Source organism: Schistocerca piceifrons, chromosome 3 (assembly GCF_021461385.2).
Source record: "Schistocerca piceifrons isolate TAMUIC-IGC-003096 chromosome 3, iqSchPice1.1, whole genome shotgun sequence".
NCBI lineage: Eukaryota > Metazoa > Arthropoda > Insecta > Orthoptera > Acrididae > Schistocerca > Schistocerca piceifrons.
The window spans coordinates 307,016,766-307,036,365 of NC_060140.1; the positions used below are offsets into that span (position 1 = coordinate 307,016,766).

General features: G+C 42.6%; 1 protein-coding gene across 2 annotated transcripts in view; it reads right to left on the reverse strand.

Annotated features, from left to right (window-relative positions):
* LOC124787900 (integrin alpha-PS2-like) overlaps nucleotides 1–19,600 on the reverse strand; it is an 837,072-nt gene that overhangs the window by 256,136 nt on the left and 561,336 nt on the right. For both annotated transcript variants that reach the window (XM_047254882.1, XM_047254881.1), the window contains exon 4: nucleotides 10,874–11,000. In XM_047254882.1, the coding sequence (XP_047110838.1) occupies nucleotides 10,874–11,000 (127 nt within the window). The remainder of the gene's footprint in view (nucleotides 1–10,873; nucleotides 11,001–19,600) is intronic.

Consider the following 19,600-nt stretch of genomic DNA (forward strand, 5'->3'; position numbering starts at 1 on the left):
AGCAGTAGAAACTCTAGCCGTGTGCGGGCGGGCATTTTCCTACTGAAGTGTAAGTCCAGGATGGATTGTCACGAAGGACGAATGGTTCAAATGGCTCTGATCACTATGGGACTTAACATCTGAGGTCATCAGTCCCCTAGAACTTAGAACTACTTAAACCTAACTAACCTAAGCACATCACACACATCCATGCCCGAGGCAGGATTCGAACCTGCGACCGTAGCGGTCGCGCAGTTCCAGACTCAAGCGCCTAGAACCGTTCGGCCACACCGGCCGTCACGAAGGACATCAAGACGGAGCGTAGAATACAGTCGACATACGCCTGTGAAGATGACACCCAAAGGGTCCTGCTATGAAAAGCAAAAAGGTCACCCCAGAACATCACTCCTGGTTGTCGGACCGTTTGGCCGTTGACAATCCGGTTGGTATCCCACTGCCGTCCGGGATGTCTCAAGACCCTTCTGCGCTGGTCATCGGGATTCAGTTCGAAGCGGGACTCATCACTGAAGACATATTCCGTCTTCAAGTTCTTTTCCACTTCTTAGATCGTCCGGCATTGGAATAGCACCTCAGCGTTGGACGTAATGGGAAAACCTGTACCTCAGGTTTAGGTGACCAATAAATCTGATAATTAAATTTTTCCTCGAGACATTTGAGAGTCATCTTTATCTACGATAATGATTGAGCTGAATAAGTGAGTTAAAATTTATGCCATACCTGGTCTTCTTGTCTGCTAGGCTTGCTACCTAATTCTATTACAATGAGATTGCAGGCCGATGACGTGTCTGGAGACACCCTGGACAGCGGCAGGGACAGAATTTGGAACGACATCCTTCAGGAGGACATCAACAACTCTGTCAATCAATGCCAAGCCGAATAATTCCTCACATAAGGACCAGAGACGAAGTAATTGATGAAACTATTTCTCTTGAATAAATCATCCAACATTTCTAAAACTGTAATCATTTGTTTGTCTTTATAAGTGCATCACATCTACCGATTTCTGTCCCTTTAGGATAATTCCTTCGTAGTCCGTGGTTTTTTATGGTCTTAGAAATTTTTTTTTTAAAATGCTCTACAGGGGCGACATAAAGAACGATTACACTGTACGTCAAATGGGCGTTTGCGGGAAATGGAGTGGATTTCATAGTATACCCCTTCTGACCAAAAAGTTTCGAGACTGGATTAATAATAACTAGACAAAAGTGAAAATGGAGATTTTAATGCTTCGTGTGTTGTAAGTTGTCCCCCCACTTTAGTACAACGCACAGAACGTTCATGCAACCATGTGAAAGTGTATATATACATAAAAAAATCTCCTTCTGTGGGATGTTATTCAACAAGCGCGTCACTGACGTGTATGTGGATTATATCGCCAAAGCGTTTGCCCTCCTTGTTAATTTCTGCACTTTGTCGTTTTGTGACGTGTTCTTACTGATAACAAATCTCTTCTCCTGTGATGATTTTTCCAGAAAAGAATTATCCTTCATTTGGCATCTGAATCAAGTCGCGGTCAGCGTCCACGGGTCGTCGTTTTTGTTCGTGAGTCAAGGTGTGCAGGACAAACTTTGCACTCACTTTTCTCTTCTTCCGAACATTCTGGTGAATTTTGTGAGCGGTTGGTTTGGAGGTGCTGCTCTATTGTGATTTGTGACACAACAACGCTGACATACTATGGCCGTACGTTCACCATTTAACGCTGCTTGCTCACTGGCTCGCAGAATGCATACCTGTTGTTAGTTCAAACTGCCTCCGCGGTTACTGCTCTGACGTCGCCTGAACGCCAGGAGTAAAATTAGTCTCGCAGTTTTTGGACGGATGGTGCACGTAACGTCATCACAACCTCTCGTCCCTCCGTCCAGTAATGAGGTTATCAGAGACATCCGTCTTACAAACTTCGAATTGCAGTAACAATGTTGACGAGGCAGCAGTGATATGGGAGTTTATTAACGGTCGAAGCAAAATTCACAGCGCATGCGATGGTGATGTTGATGGTACCCATATACAATTTTTTTTCAATCATGTAAAAGCATAATACGATCGAGAGAATATGTACATACAGACAATAGACGTACTGATATTTGGTTGGCTGTTTCTGTATCTGTTTGTGTAAAATATAAATGCATGATGTAATCAGTCACTATACGTTAAGCTTTTAATTTACGATGTTCCACCATCAGATGGCAAATCATCTCTTTAATTTAGGTGCATTACTCGTGGGAAATCAAAGATGTCGAAATATTTGGTGTGTTTTAAGTTTACCGTTTTAATTGTAGAATTATTTTGTCTAATAAGGATAAATATTATAAAGGTAGAGCAAGCTGTTGAGAAATTGCCCATTGACGAGTCAGGGACTTTTTAATCAAATAGCAGGCGAACTGGTAGCGGGTCAGAGGGAGTCACAACTGGGAACGTTTGGGCGGGGGGGGGGGGGGGGTGGGGGGGGGGGGAGGAACTCGTAGTTCCTGCATTTGCCTTCGAACCAAGAGAAACATCCCGAAAAACGTTGGTCAGAACGGTAGGTTGGCAACTACATTCAATTTAATTCTCGGACGATGGTCCCAGACAAAAAGTATGGAGCCTATTATATGTGAATGCGTATTTGTTGACCGAGTAAAGTCGATGACTTTCCAGATGTGTAAAGCGCACGATGCTTTGAGTGCTCCGAGAGTAGACATCTACATAAACCCGCTCTTATAGCTTAATGATGAGCCCGCTAGTTGCGAGACCGTTAGGTGAGTCCGATTCGGATCAAATCCGCTCGCCGAGTCGACGGCCAGCCAGTATGTGGTTTTTGAGGCGGTTCTCACTCTCATTTCGGTCAGTTGTGTCCATGTCTTCCATCTCCGCCTCAAAAACTATACAGTAACAGTTTAAATACCATAACAAGAAGAACAAAGTTTACACGATTCGTAGACAGTGAGGCTATGAGACACCATTCGTAATACAAAAAGAATATGCTACCAGAATTAAGGAACTAGCAAAGACAGTAGCATTTATTGAACCATTAGTTATTTTTACTGCTGAATTATTTATTCTTAACCATTGTAATTGACAAAGGCTGTACGGTAAATTCTCCACATTGCTGCGGAGTCAAAGAATAGTTTTAGTGTGGTCCAAACAGTTTACAACAACGACCTGTTATTTGTCCGAGAAAACACACACACACACACACACACACACACACACACACACACACACACACACACACAAAACATAAAAAACGTAGTTATTTAACTTATCCGCATAAACGTAAAAAACTGCATTTTCCCTTCTTCAACAGAGCCAACTATTTTAACTATGAAAAAGATTTTTCCAGTAAATATACAGTTTCTCTCCTTCAACAGAGCTGACTTTTTTAACTGTAGAAGAAGTACTTTCAATGACTTTTTAAAGACATGTATTTTCTTATTTATGCCAGTGAAGGTTTTGTATTTGTCTAGGTATTATACAGGGTGGTCAGAAACAGTCCGAAAAGCTTGTAATGGCGTTGCAGAGAAATAACTGTCAATAAAAAAATTTCGATAGTCGCACCCTTTCCGCATTATTTACCATTACAGTTATCCCAATCAGGTCATTGCGCGCGCAAATTCAATCACTTGCAGGTGCTAAAATGCGATAATGCACAGAAATATGTGGGACCGTGAATTGCTGTTTGTTGAAATTGTCATTATCAGTTAAAATGTACATTTTTAGGAAGTGATAAATTTCAGCTAGGTGAGCAAAAGCTACGTCATTCCATCTAAGGAAACCAAACGAAGAACAGTTTGGCGACACTGTCCGTGTCAGGCTGCTTGAATTTACGCGCGCGAAGACCTGATTGGCTAAGTTACATCCTAAATAACTCGGAAACTGTAAAACATATTGAATTTTTATCTTCGGAGTTATTTCTCAGCACAGCCTCCTCTGCACCACCCTTACAAGATTTTTCAGACTTTCTCTGACCATCCTGTATAACCTAAATCATTTTTGTCTTACTCATGTTTGTCCTCTTTTGCGGAAGAACACTCATAGGAAAACTGTCCAAGTCCTGTTGCAACTTTCGCAGTGTGTCATGAAAACAAACCAGACAATAAAATAAAGAGTCGGAAGATGCAAAATCACGAACATCTGTATTTTAACATTTTTGAGCGCGGCGAAAATAGGTTACTTCCCCCCTCCTTCCCCCCTCCCCCCCGGCCCCCCTCCGTCCCCCCCCCCCCCTGCCAACCAACGACAAAACTCTCTTTCGGAGAATGCTTGACGCTGACGTTCTGTTTCCGTTCCGTCCCGTCTTTTCCCAATGGCAGTCTGTCTCAGTTCCGCCATTTGAAATGAACTGTTTAATGTTTTAGTCTTGTGTGGTGTTGCATGGCGTCGTACTTGAATCGACCTTAAACAAGGCCCGATGAGTCGTTACTTCCACAACATCAAGATCAGAATTTCTTACACTTCCAAAATGAGTTACTAAAGATAAACGTCTGTATCGTCTAGTTACAGAGGATTATTTTGGACGGTGTAATAATTTTTATCTGCTACATACGAAAAAGCACAGCGTTGTGCAAACATTGCTGCGTGGCTTGTTAACAAGATCGCAAAGAGGGAAAAAACGGTGCAATCCGATTACCGAAGAATGCTGAACACACAACAGAAGTCCTCTTCAAAGGAAGCCGGCGCGTGTCGCGGCTTAGAACAACGCTACCTTTGCAGGAGAGGCGAAGCTGCTTACTGCTCCGAGGAAGCCGTAAATTAACGCGTTGTTTCTGTCCCGGATCTTTATACATAGCTGCAAAACAGAAGATATATGTGGCCGGAGCGTCGTGTACCTGCTACCCGTTTGAGTATCGCCGAATAAAAGGCGCCACATTTGTAATAACTCTAATGAATGGCGCGCCGCTCTTAGAATTTATTGTCCTGCGTTTGGTGTCGGCATGTTACCTCGTACGTATGCAACCCGTTCTGCAGCCGCGTTGAGGACAAGTATACTTATCAGGTGCGCACATTGAAGACGGCGGATATATTCGAGGATGTCATTCCGTTTAACAAATAATTTTAACCGTAAAAGTTCAGCCCAAGTTACGTTTAACAGTTACTGGTTCGTTATAGACATGCCTGTATCCTCAGTTAGAGTTTTGCTATTGTTTCGCAGCAGAACTGAGACAGCAGAAGGTCCGTGTTTCTATGGTGCAATGCCAATGATCTCGCTAAAAATCAAGACAAATGAGTCAGCCATATGGAAATGAATGGAAGAACTTCATCGGTGAGAAACTGTTTCTGACGTACCTCACGATACGTTGTTCACGACACGATACGAGGTGTGGCTATAAAATAAGGGGAGTACTGCCGTAAAACATGTTGTTTCAAGAACATACACATTTAGTTATTGTCCCCCTCAGTCCGTACAACACTCCATGAGAACTTTGCATTGATGGAAACAGCGCTGGAAGTCGTTCTCTGTGAGCTCCTTGATGACGCTTGCCGCTTTTTCTTTCACTTCTTCTACGGAATCAAATCTTGCGATTTTTAACGGAGATTTGACCTTGGGGATGGATAAGTCACATAGAGCTAGGCCAGACGAATAAGGTGGTTGGTCTAACACTGGGATGCTGTACTTCGCTATAAACCTCTTAAAAGACAATGCGGTACGAACCGGTGTGTTGTCTTGACGCAGAACCCATGACTTGTTCTTCCACAATTCGGGTCGTCTTTCTCTTCTCACAGATTTGAGCAATAACGTCGAGGTAGCAAAGTTCGTAAACAGTTTGACTTTCAGCAAACCAGTGAAGACACACAATTCCATGAATATCGAAAAAAAAAAAATTTACAGCGCTTTGAAAATGATTTGCTCATTCGAGCTTATTTTTTTATTTTATTTTATTTTATTTATTTTTTTTTTGCTGTCGATGAAGTTGAGCTCTTACAGTGCATGGATAGACGCTTGGTTTCGGGATCATAAATGAAAAACCAAGATCCATCATATGTAATCACTATTTCCAAGAAATTAGAACCATTTTCATTAGTGTTCAAAGTGACAGTACAAACATTTTCACTAGCTTCTTTTTGTTCGCTCGTGAAAATTTTCGGCAACAGTATCGCACACACTTTTCTCGTGTTAAACTGGTAACGTAAAATTTGCCTTACGCGTTCTTTGTCAATTCCTACATTTTCAGCAATCGACCAAATACTCAGTAGTGGGAGATGAATCAGATTACCTACTTTTTCGATGTTTTATCGTTTCTGGTGTTAAAGGGAGTCCCGGGCGTGAGCAATTTTCAACGTCTTCTCGACCTTCTTGGAAACGCTTGAACCATTCAAAAACAAGCATATGTGATAAGCAGTTCTTCCATACACTTCTTTTAGTAAAAGATAAATTTTAGTGGGAGGTTTTTCAAGCTTCATATGAAACTTCACGTCAATTCGTTACTCTATTATTACAGTTATCGTTCTTCCGGCAAAACAAAATAACAGCTGTTACACAAACGAAGGCTACGGGCACACTGATTTGCGTACAGACACCAGAGATACCATATTCGGCTGAGAAGGCTTCACGCTTCACAGCTATTGGTCGTCCACCTTTGGCACATGCGTACTGACTCGGTCACAGAATCACTTCCGTTATTTTATAGCCACATTTCCTACACAGTGTTAAAAATGGTTCCAATGTATTGAGAGATGGTAGTATTCATCGAAACTAGAGAAACAAGCTGAATAAACATGGATCTGGAATGACAAAGGCTGAAAGAATAATTTTGATTGTAAATATGAGCACAGTTGTTGTACTGGCTATACGTCAATAGGGTCAACAAGGTGCTTCGATGTCTTTCTCTGTCAGGGTACTCTAGGTACATGTTAGTCCGTGTATGAGATAGTCTGCAGTCAGCTGCTTGGTTATATTTAGACTGTATGTAATTTAATTTATATAAGGGGCTATTATTGTAGAACAAATTATTCGCAACTGTGTATATGTACCGTTGTGTCTTACCCACCTAAACAAATGACTTCACTTTTGTGTTTACTGTTATTCTGCCGTTTTTACTTACGAAAGGTTAAATACATTTTCTTTTATATTTTCCAACAGTTATTAGAAATGGAGGCCACCTAGCTAAGTGATATAGCGGATTCCTGCTGTGGTTCAGGAAATGGAAGTGAACTGCGAGGCGACCTCTTCTGTCCTAAAATATATCTACGTGACATAGTACTACCTGATAAGTTGTTTAGCTTTCTCCAGTACCTTATGAATTGGTGTTCCCTAGCATCCAAAAAGTAGTGGCCTCACTAATTCCAAATGTCTGAAAAGGAGGAACGTACGCTACATTTAGTGAACGAAAGTACAGGACCCAGTACGCGATTAGCAGCAGCGGAATGCATGAATCAATCTCATGTCTGAGGCGCACTTCAGGAACAGTCGCTCTGCTTGAAAGAATGTACTACTCCTTACGCTGAAAGCAGACGGATGTATTGCCATGGATCAACGTCACGTTGAGCTGTTCTTAAGAACAAGTGTTCAGATCTCAGAAAGCAACGTTTCCGGACCCACATTTTCATTGGACTTGTTTTCCCTATTTCGTTAAAAACGCCGCCTGGCATAACAAGTAAAGCACCATGAAGAGGAGGGGGGAAAGGAAATGAAAATTCACGGGCTGAGAGTGTATGCGATGTTATTGCAGCGATTACAAAATTGAATCAAATTGACAAAGAACTTGGCAGTACGAATCCTCTTATCAGTGTGACAATACAATACATTTGGTCGGACGGGCGCTCTGATTCTATTGGAAAGAGTGTCACATAGCCGTTGGATCCTCTCCTGAGGCGAGATGGGCTACAACTAACTGGCTCTTGGTTTTCTGGATACAGACACTGCGACGAAGTTGATAATGTTCTTAAAACAGCGCATGCTGTTTTACTCCAGATTGTCAGAATTGTAATGAAACTAGACACTCTATTTACTTGGCGCTAACACTTTTTACTTACATTTCGTAATATTGTTATTATTAATTTTATCATTATCATTGTCATTACTATTATTATTATCGTTATTTTTTATCCACGAACTATTAATAATTTCTTCCCAACGTATATTGTGAATTTTTCTTGAACTTTTAAATTTGTATTAAATCGAAAAACTAACATTTGCTGCAAAGATGGACAAAATTTTAAGATTAGTATGTTAGTAATTATACTCACCTATAACCCGTACAGTACTATTCCAACATTGTCTCTCGTTTGTACATTTTAGAAGAAGTTTAAAACACAATGAAGTGCCAAAGAAACTGGTATAGGCATACGTATTCAAATACAGAGATATGTAAACGGGCAGAATACGGCGCTGCGGTCGGTAACGCCTGTGTTACACAAGTGTCTGGTGCAGTTGTTAGATCGGTTACAGCTGCTACAATGGCAGGTTATCAAGATTTAAGTCCGTTTGGACGTGGTGTTACAGTCGATGCACGAGCGATGGGACACAGCATCTTTGAAGTAGTGATGAAGTGGGGATTTTCCAGTACGGCTATTCCACGAGTATACCGTGAATATCAGGAAACCGGTAAAACATCGAATCTCCGACATCGCTGAGGTCAGAAAAAGATCCTGCAAGAATGGGACCAACGACGACTGAAGAGAATCGTTCAACGTGATGGAATTGCAGGGCCATCAACAAATGTCAGCGTGCCAACCATAGAACGAAACATCATCCATACGGGCTTTCGGAGCTGAAGGCCCACTCATGTACACTTGGTGACTGTACGACAGAAAGCTTTACGCCTCGCCCGGGCCTCTCAACACCGACACTGGCTTGTTGATGACTGGAAACAAGTTGCCTGGTCGGACGAGTCTCGTTTCAAATTGTATCGAGCGGATGGACGTGGACGGGTATGGACACAATGTCATGAATCCCTGGACCATGCCTGTCATCAGGGGACTGTTCAAACTAGTGGAGGCTCTGTAATGGTGTGAGGCGTGTGCTGTTTGAGTGATAGTGAACCTCTGATACGTCTAAATACGACTCTGACAAGTGACACATACGTAAACATCCTGTCTGATCACCTGCATCCATTCATGCCCATTGTGCATTCCGACGGACTTAGGCAATTCCAGCAGGACAATGCAACACCCCACACGCACAGAATTGCTACAGAGTGGCTCCAGGAACACTCCCCAGACATGAACATTATTGAGCATATCTGGGATGCCTTGCAACGTGCTGTTCAGAAGAGATCTCTACTCCTCGTACTGTTACGGATGTATGGACAGCCCTGCAGGATTTATGGTGTCAGTTCCCTCCAGCATTACTTCGAACCTTAGTCGGGTCCATACTACGTCGTGTTGCGACATTTCTGCGTGCTCGCGGGAGCCCTACAAAATATTAGGCAGGCGTACCAGTTTCTTTGGCTCTTCAGGGTAGAATAATTCGGAATAATTATAAAGAATAGCCTTATGGATAAAAGTTTGATTGGTAACTGAAGTACTTATAAATTGTCACTGTAAGTAATACAAAGTAAGTAAAAATCAAATAATTTCATAAATTAATCGCAAGAATATAGTCACAGGCGCGCAATAGTCAAAACTGTAATTAATGTAGTTCATATTCAAATTATTTGAGTAAAAACTGGCCAGGTACGAGTAGGACTCGAGCATTAAGGGTTCCGTAAAATCCTAATTATATATGTAGACAGTTCATCCATCCTGGAAATTGAGAGTGTCGACGATTTTTGGCTTTTCTCGATATCGATACTGACAAGATACCGGTCCCAGGGATTCCAATACTTTTGAGAATGTTCCAATTTTAAGTTGGAAGTCGGATAACAAATCACAAAGTATTTTTTCCTGTAATTTAATTACAAATCAACAACTTTCTGCTTCTTTACCTTTACTTGTACCGTGAAACTTCTCTTCTCGCCAAATTTCATGCTTCTGCGTCGAGGAAGTGCCCTATAGATTGCATTGACTTAGAAGCTTGATATTCTTACATCGCCAAGGCACCTTGCACCTTAGCGACATAAATTTCAACTTCATACGTCTACTCCTTCGTGAGAAAAATGGTTTTGAATAGTCGGACAGACAGAAAGATGGATAACAATGTGATCCCATAAGGCTTCCGTCTTTACAAACTGAGGTACGGAAAGCTAAATATGTATCAATATTTTCTTAAAAACAAGGACATGAAAGAGTAAATTTCTTCGTAACAAATGTATGTGAATAACTGTAATTTTTTGCGAAGTTTAGTTCCAGACTTTGAACAAGGAAGAAGTTTATCCGTGTATGTTGTGTATAGGATGAAATTTAGTGCAATAAATAATTTTAGCAATCGTTGACTCTAGTAGAAACTATTTCGTGAAGAAGAAAAATTAAGGGTAACTTAATGAGAAAACTTGAAGCGTTGCATTTGTGACAACAAACTATCTCTTAAAATCCAATGAACCTTTGCATCAAGAAGTTATTCCCTAGACAGCTGATGATGACGATCTACATAGTGGAACTCGAGACCCCATGATCCAGAGACAGCAACGCTAGTCACTAGACCACGAGTTGCGGACCTAGACAACTGAAAGCAACAAAGACAACGACTGAAGAAGTAGTTTTTTTACTTGTCTCGATCCAAATATCTTTTAACTGTTCTAACTGCCCGTCGTATTCAAGATATATTTCACCTGTATTTGTTCACAGTAAGATTGCGAGACAACGCAAATTGGTTTACTGATTAGCAACAAATAAAGAGAGTGAGGGAGGTTAGACAATGCAGAATCCACTGATGGCAGCATTTCTGTATCGCGCATTCGTCCCAGTGGCGGAGGGTGCGTCAAGATGAAAAGGAAGCACAGATTAGTAAGAACAGAACGACAGTAAAAAAGCAATAGATACACTGATAGGCGTGTAATAGCTTGCAGGTGGTACTCACTGGTGCGGCAGGGCGCGTACTCGGTGATGCGGCGGAACTCGTCCCTGGCCACGTAGCACGTGCCCACAGGGTCCTCGAAGGGCTCTGGCGCCGTCGGCGGGAAGAACACGTACCGCGGCGCGCACGCCTGCAACAAAACGAGGCATACCGTGACAGTTTACTGCACAAGTTGATACGTCAGACGCTCGCACACTTAGTCGGAAGATAGGGAAGATAGATCAATTCTACGCCTACATATGCAGGCTGTTTCGAAGTCTTTGCATGTAACTTCTAGGGGCGACAGATTACAACATGGGGAACAACTTCTGTTATAGGCAAAATGTTCGCTGACGCTTCCCGGCCACACCAGGCGTCGTTCTATTGAATTTACCGGTCCTGGAACGACAAGATTTGAACGAACCTGCAGGGTCTACTAACCAGGTGTGTTGCATCTGCATACTAGCTAAACCATTGAACTGATAAGGTGATTTTTCAACAAGAAAATCTTAAGAATGAGTGTCTCTCAGCGGAGAAAGATATTTTAGAAACTCGGCCTACCTCCTTCCACGCGGAACAGATGACTGGATGGTAGGCAACACACATTGCACACTAACAGTGCAGAATGCCTACGCCCTGCTGCCTTTCAGGTGCATAACCAATACATCACCCCTAGATATTTGATTCGAAGACTTTGAAACAACCGATATACTGTACAGTGCATGGTGGAGAGTACATCATACCAACATTGTCGATTTTCTTTCCTGTTCCATTCTCGTATTGAGCGAGGGAAATATGACCGTCTACATGCCTCTGTACCTGCCCTAATCCTCTTATTCCCATGATCTAAACGCGAAATGTATGATAGTGGTAGGATAATGGGCACACAGTTCCCTTCGAACACAGCTTCTCTAAATTTAGCCAACGGGGTTTCTTCAGGACTAAGTCCTCCATTGACATTTACGTTCACCGAGCAACACTGTTAGAGTTTCACATGGGCTATGCCTGTATTTTGTTAGCCTACATGTTAAGAACTCCAAACAATGGAACAAAACTCTGCAATTGGTCGCTTCAGCATTTTGTATGAATAAATGCAAGCACAGCTCTGGAACACCATGAGCCATTTGTAACGAACTCGCTACGTTATAGTTTACTATTTGGAAAAAAAAAAACAAATAGTGTTGGTAAAACGTTCGTAACAATTTTAGCAACCTTAACAACGAACAATATTACTGTCGAATCCATTGTTTTCGCGGCAACTAGGCTGCTAAGGCTCTGAGCACTATGGGACTTAACTTCTGAGGTCATCAGTCCCCTAGAACTTAGAACCACTTAAACCTAACTAATCTAAGGACATCACACACATCCATGCCCGAGGCAAGATTCGAACCTGCAACCGTAGCGGTCACGCGGTTCCAGACTGAAGCGCCTAGGCTGCTAAGGATCAGTTGTGATGACATTTAGGCTCTTGGGTTGGGGGGCAGTAATAGCAACGTATGGCATGTAAAGCATAATGCTGGAACGCAATCAACTTTGACAGACATACCACTTATCCTCTGAATAATCTGTAGGACCAGGACGTCACCGTCATTCCTAGGGATGGACGTTAGGTTGGAGACGGGGAGAGAATGAATTGCTGTTTAGCTTTATTTATCCGACTTCTAGCTGCTCCGCAGTATGAACCACATGTCCTCTTGGCTTGATACAGACCTTAAAACCCACGAGAGAGAGAGAGAGAGAGAGAAGGGCGGGTACTTTACTATTTCGTTCCTGCTCCACGGTCTCGACACAAAGCAATTCATCTAGGATCCCGTTAGTAATGTCCTGTTTGATTTCTGTACCGCCATATCACTTTAGAGGCAATGAATTCGGAAGAATTTAAAACACCTGACACAAGATTAACACTTCTGAGGTGACGGTAGCCATCGCTAAGAACAAGAAGTTAATGCTTTAAAAAGTATGCAATAAAATAACGGTATTAATTATGTGTGTCGATTTTTTCAGTTAAAACTACATTGTTACGACTGACCGACGAGGACGAAATCTTCCACATTCCGTCCTCATAGAAAAGACTTGGCCTGCAGATGTGAAAACTGATGAAGGGGATGTGAAATTAGGGAGTCTTATAGAGTGTCATCTTCCCTCACTCAAGACGTGACTGCAGAGCGGTAGCGAAGTGATTCTGTGCCCCTGGAAGAACTGGAAAAACTCCGGCCCCCCCCCCTCCCCCTCCCGTAAAATACCTTCTTGCAGTTCTTTCTAAGGAGAATGAACACATTTCATAATCTTATAAAGAGCTTTAATAAAATTTATTGAAAAGTATTACTTAAACGAGATTTATTGGTATAAAATATTGCATACAACAAATTAAATATATTATTGTAGTGAATAAATTACAAATTACATACACTTCCTGAACAAGTTGAAAATAAAATTAAATCTATATCTTATTGTTTTTGGCAGCTACTGTGATATGATTTTAGTACTATATATAATAAATAACAGATATTTATAGTTCCTCACGAACTATTCATAATGCACAAATACTAATTAGAAAGAAAGAAAATGGGCTATCTATTCGTATCTTATTAAACGACTATCCCGGAAGCCCGTAGCGACTGCAGGTTGTCTATCTCACAAAATTATGTCATTGTACGACGCATGGTTCAGGAGATATGATGTCTTAAATATTGATATGCATGAAAAACCAGCTTTTTCTGAGAACTTAGTGCACATGGCTCTGACCATACTCATCCAGTGTTTGGTAATAAGAGAACTTAGCGACTCTAAACTAGCTTAAAGAATAATTTCAAACTTTTCTAAACTTTTTCTCGCTTACGTCCTTAACATCAAATATTTAACACTTTAACTCGTTAACTAGGGCAATCAGAGATTTGAATCTGTTCTAGGTGAATTAAATTATTTAAGGAATCGGGAGTTTGCATGTAATTAAGAATTGAGAAAATATTCCATCCCAGGAATTGTGTTGTTATTGTAATTTTACACTGTCATTCCTTGCTTTGAGCGAAGCGAACTCATGTTGTCACTGAAGTTTAGTTTAGCAACTGGGTCGTATTCTATCGACAAGATAGCAAAATTTGACATTCTGCTTTCTACGATACTCGTCCTGAAGTAGTATTTTTATCAGCTTTAATTTGTTGAAAGTGCGTTCACAATATGCTGCAGTCACTGGCATATCCTCAAAACAATTTCGATATTTAGGTAAGGACTCTTAACCCATTATTTGAAAAAAGCTTCAAAATACAAAATAAGAAGCCGTGTCAGTACTCTTCATCATCTCTTTCCCTTTAACTTAGGAGCAGTTATTTCGTTGACTAGCTCCATCGTATAAATACGCTGACCGAAAGAAAATCCCAGCACAAAATGTAGAGCCAAGAAATTTCGGGAATACATTCGTACAGGCAACTTAAGTAATTAACATTGCAAAATCACAGGTTAATGTAAGCGCTAGATAAGCTATTGCAAATGTCAAATGCTAGCACATTAATAACCGGTGTAACCGGCAGAATGTTGCATGCAAGCATGCAAACATGCATACATTGTGTTGTACAGGTGCCCGATGTCAATTTTTGGGATGGAGCTCCACGCCTGTTGCACTTAGGCGGTCAATACAGGAACGGTAATGCCGTTTTTGGAGTTGTTGTCCGATGATGTCCCATATATGCTCGATTGGAGACAGATCTGCCGATCGAGCAGCCCATGGCCACATGTCGACGTTCTGTAGGGATACTCGGTTTCAACAGCGGTATGTGGGCGAGAGTTATCCTGTTGGAAAAGCGCTCCCTGGAATGATGTTCATGAATAGCAGCACAAAACGTCGAATCATCAGTTTTACGTACAAGTTTGCAACCAGGGTGCGTGGATAACAACGAGAGCGCTCGTGCCGCCATACGAAAACGCCAGACCATAACTGCAGGTGAGGATCCAGTGTGTCTGCACACAGACAGGACGGTTGCAGGCCCTCACCTGGCCTCGTCCTAAACAAAACAGGGCCATCCCTGACATCGAGGCAGAAACAGGTTTCATCCGCACTGCCGTCCAATGAGCTCTCACAAATGGTGATGGTAACTGTAATGGCCGGCCGCGGTGGTCTAGCGGTTCTAGGCGCTCAGTCCGGAACCGCGCGACTGCTACGGTCGCGGGTTCGAATCCTGCCTCGGGCATGGATGTGTGTGATATCCTTAGGTTAGTTAGGTTTAAGTAGTTCTAAGTTCTAGGGGACTGATGACCACAGATGTTTAGTCCCATGGTGCTCAGAGCCATTTGAACCATTTTTTTGTAACTGTAATGGTTTGTGGTAAGTGGACTGCACGAAACAGAGTTTCTGGCTTGGAGTAGTCCTTGAAGTAACCGGACTGTAACAGTTCGTTTTGTCACTGTAGTACTAATTGCCGCTCAAATTGCTGCTGCAGATGCACTACGGTGTGACAGAGCCACACGCCCAATGCGATGGTCTTCCGTCTTGGTAGAACCACGCGGCCGTCCAGAGCCCGGGTTTCTTGCGACCGTACATTCTCCTGAACGCCGCTGCCAGCAATCATGTATAGTCGCTACATTCCTACCAAGTATTTCTGCAATATCGCAGAAGAGACATCCAGCTTGTCGTATCCCTATTACATGACCTCGTTCAAACTCAATGAGGTGCTGATAATGGCGTTTTTCTCACCTTGAAGGCATTCTTGAGTAACATCAACTCACCCCGCCCAACTTCAACCACACTCAAGACCGTTTTCAGGTGTAGAAACATGCCCATCAACTTTCGTTTATGCCGCGTAACTCCTCATTGGTGTCGCGATTTTTTTCCGTCATTGTACCTATGCCATATTTAGCACCAAAATCAGCTGTACATGTTTTTTTGCAGAGTTGTCATTTAAAGTGTTTGCTGATGGGTAGTTTTAGTGAAATGGGATAATATAATACACGTGAGATTTGTTTTCCATTTCACTAATTATTCTATGAAATTTTTTGAGCTATAGCTCAAGCAGATTCCTCAATCGGCAGAAATTTGATTCCACACACTAGCCGACCTTTGAGATCCTATGGTCTCTTAGCGAAGCAACTGAAAGAACAGAATTGTCGAACACTGCGGGAGCTGTGTAGGCGACAGCTTTGTTAACCAAGCGCTCTGTTGCCACATTGCCCATATTAGCGATAAACGTTTGTTCGGTTGTAGTCGTTTCTTCATGTTGGTGCTTGGACGAAACAATACTATAAAAAAGAGTATTGTGGCAACACGAGGAGGAAGAAGAGGAGCAGGAGAAAGAGGAGGAAGAGATTAGTGTTTAACGTCCTGTCGACAATCATGTGATTAGAGACGGAGCACAATCTCTGATTAGGGAAGGATGAAGAAGGAAAGCGGCCCTGCCCCTTCGGAGGAGCCATTCCGGCATTTGCCTGAAGCGATTTAGGAAAGGACGGAAAACCTAAATCAGGATGGCCGACCGCGGGTTTCAACCGTCGTCCTCCCAAATGCGAGTCCGTTGTGCTAACCACTGCGCCACCCCACGTTTACAGTTGCGGGCCAAGTAGAAATGCTGCTTCTCATAGGCAGAATGCAGGAACACGTATGTCAGAAGAAATCAAAGTACTTTTCCGTCTCTGTTTCTGTTTGCTTTTTTCCATTTAGTTTTTTCGGCGCCTCCGCGGCTTCGCCCCTGGCGGGGGCCTACCTTGGCACCCCTCCGTATTGTCCTTTGTGGACTGAATGGTACAGGGCGGAGCAAGTATCGAAACAGCGTTCCCTCCGACACGCACTGTAGAGTGCCTCGCGCGATGTGCACGCAGATGCAGCTGCTGCTAGCGACTTCCCCTGGAGGAAGGCCGGAACCGAGTATCCGCGGGCGCAGCCTTTGAGATTGCAGTCGTGGCTCAGCAGCCAGCAGCCGCTTGTGGTGGACCGGAGATGTCCGCGCGTGGGCAGTGTGGAGCGTCCGCCCTCTGCAGTGATTCACGGATTCTTGACACATGACGCAGGGTACGCGCCCTGTTACCCGCGGCTGACGCAAGGCGGGTGCGATTCGAATTGCACGACACTCTTGTTCTGGAGGAGCGCAGAACCGAGGATGGATGTAGTGCGTGGGAGGGGGGGAGGAGAAGCAAAGCCACTGTTTCAAACACATATGTACAGAAAATTATTTTTATTTTCTTCCAAGGTCCGTCACAGCTGCGATAATAGTCATTTTGTATTGATGATAATGATGTTGCTTGGTTTATGGGGAGCTCAACTGCGTAGTTATAAGGGCCCGTACAAATTCCCAATCTTTGCTAAAAAAAAATAAAAAATAAAAAAAATGGTTCAAATGGCTCTGAGCACTATGTGACTTAACTTCTGAGGTCATCAGTCCCCTAGAACTTAGAACTACTTAAACCTAACTAACCTAAGGACATCACACACATCCATTCCCGAGGCAGGATTCGAACTGCGACCGTAGCAGTCGCGCGGTTCCAGACTGTAGCGCCTAGAACGGCTCGGCCACTACGGCCGGTAACCTTTGCTCAGTCCAATATCGCCACTTACATGAATGATGATGAAATGCTTAGAACAACACAAACACCCAGTCATCTCGAGGCAGGTGAAAAGGGGAAGCGAGAACGCGACCGCGAGACCACGAAGTCATTTTATATTGTAGAGGAATTACTTGAATATTTGTCGTTATATGTTCATTTTCTGTGATGTGCTCACAAAGTACAGAGTTTTCGCCTCCATTAGGTGTTATTGTAATGGTGACGAGAACTCTGTGCTTGGTGAACAAATCGTAGAAAATGAACATATAACGACAAATGCTCAAGTCAAGAAGGTAGGAGACGAGATACTGGCAGAAGTAAAGCTGTGAGGACCGGGCGTGAGTCGTGCTTCGGTAGCTCAGATGGTAGAGCACTTGCCCGCGAAAAGCAAATGTCCCGAGTTCGAGTCTCGGTCGGGCACACAGTTTTAATCTGCCAGGGAGTTTCATATCAGCGCACACTCCGCTGCAGAGTGAAAATCTCATTCTGGAGATCTTATCTATATTACTAAATGGCTAACCCGGTTCATTGTTCATAGTTCAAGTCTCAGTTGCAGTGTGTCTGTCTAACGGCTTTCAGGGGTAACAAAAGGATGATGTTCAAACTTCCATGTACGCGTTGACCAAATTTAGAAGTCTGTCATAAGCCACCCATTAAGAGGTATAATACAATAAGAGAAGTTTTACAAATAGAGACCATATTGATGTCTTGAGGCAGCGAAACTCATCGAGAGCAAACATACAGGCTACACACATTCAGTATTTGAGAATGAGAGCACTTAGCGACTTGCAACAAACTTCACAATAATTTCAAAACTTTATGAAGCTTTTCCAAGCCGATGCTCTCCACAAAACGATAAGGAAAAAGATTTAGCGCCTACTACATTTTCGCTGTTCACGTTGCCGCACCACGCGTGCCGCTTTAATTTACTACTCCTTTACTACTAACTGTCTTCGCAACTCATTTTGTACACTGTATCCACGGCTTGCAAAACTGGCGGTATATCATTGTACGACACGTAGTTCACGAGGTATGACATCATAAACATTTACAAGCGAGAAACACTAGCTTTTGCTTAAAATGGCACTCATGACTTTTTAATTTATTACTTCTTCACTACTAATTCTATTAGCAACACACTTTGCAGACAGCATCTACTTACATCAACGAATGCGCCTGCAAGATTATGTTATTCTACGACTCTCAATTAAGAAGATATAACTTCACAAAGATCGAAAAGCGCAAAAGTAAAATAATAATAATAATAATAATAAAAGTGCGCAAATTACCCAGACTATACACACACAACGTTTAATAAAGGGAGCACTAAGATTCTTCCAACAAATTTTGAACATAATTTCAAACATTTTCTAAAGATTTTCTCGCGCACACTCGTAATGTCAAATAACTATCTCATTAACTCATTTGTAAAGTAATTAGAAGTTCGAAAATGTTCTTCACATGCGAGGTCGCTTTTTAAATGATCAGTGGTTTAGACTGGTGTTATTGGCATCGTCAGTATGTGCAAAATGTTTTAAAATTGCTGTTTCAGGTTTCAAGGTGTTGTAGAGGGGAAAGGTTTGATAAGCATCCAGGACCAAAAATGTTCTGTCGTAAAATAGGTTTGATCGCTTCCAGATCTTTCGCTTCATGGTACGTGCTCAAACTGTGAAGAGTACAGTTATGATATCACATCGATTACAATTACGACGATCGCTGGTAGAAACTGTTTCAACTGCAACTAGGAGGGTTGACTGCGGTGCTCCACAGACACACTGCATTTCCAACTTCGAAAAGGACGTCCTTCGTCACACAGAGCAGAAGCTGACGACGACTACTCAATACACTGCCTACGCGATGGTCGCCTTTAGAGCACGTACACAACGTGATCAAAAGTATCCGGAAACCCCCAAAAACAACATAAATTTTTCATATTAGGTGCACTGTGCTGCCATTTACTGTCAGGTACTCCATATCAGCGACCACGTAGTCATTGGACATCGTGAGAGAGCAGAATGGGGTGCTCCGCGGAACTCACGGACTTCGAACGTGGTCAGGTGATCGTGTGTCACTTGTGTCATACGTCTGTAAGCGAGATTTCCACACCCCTAAACATCCCTAGGTCCACTGTTTCCGATGTGATACTGAAGTGAACACGTACTGCACAAAAGCGTACAGGCTAACGTCGTCTGTTGACTGACAGGGACCGCCGACAGTTGAATATGG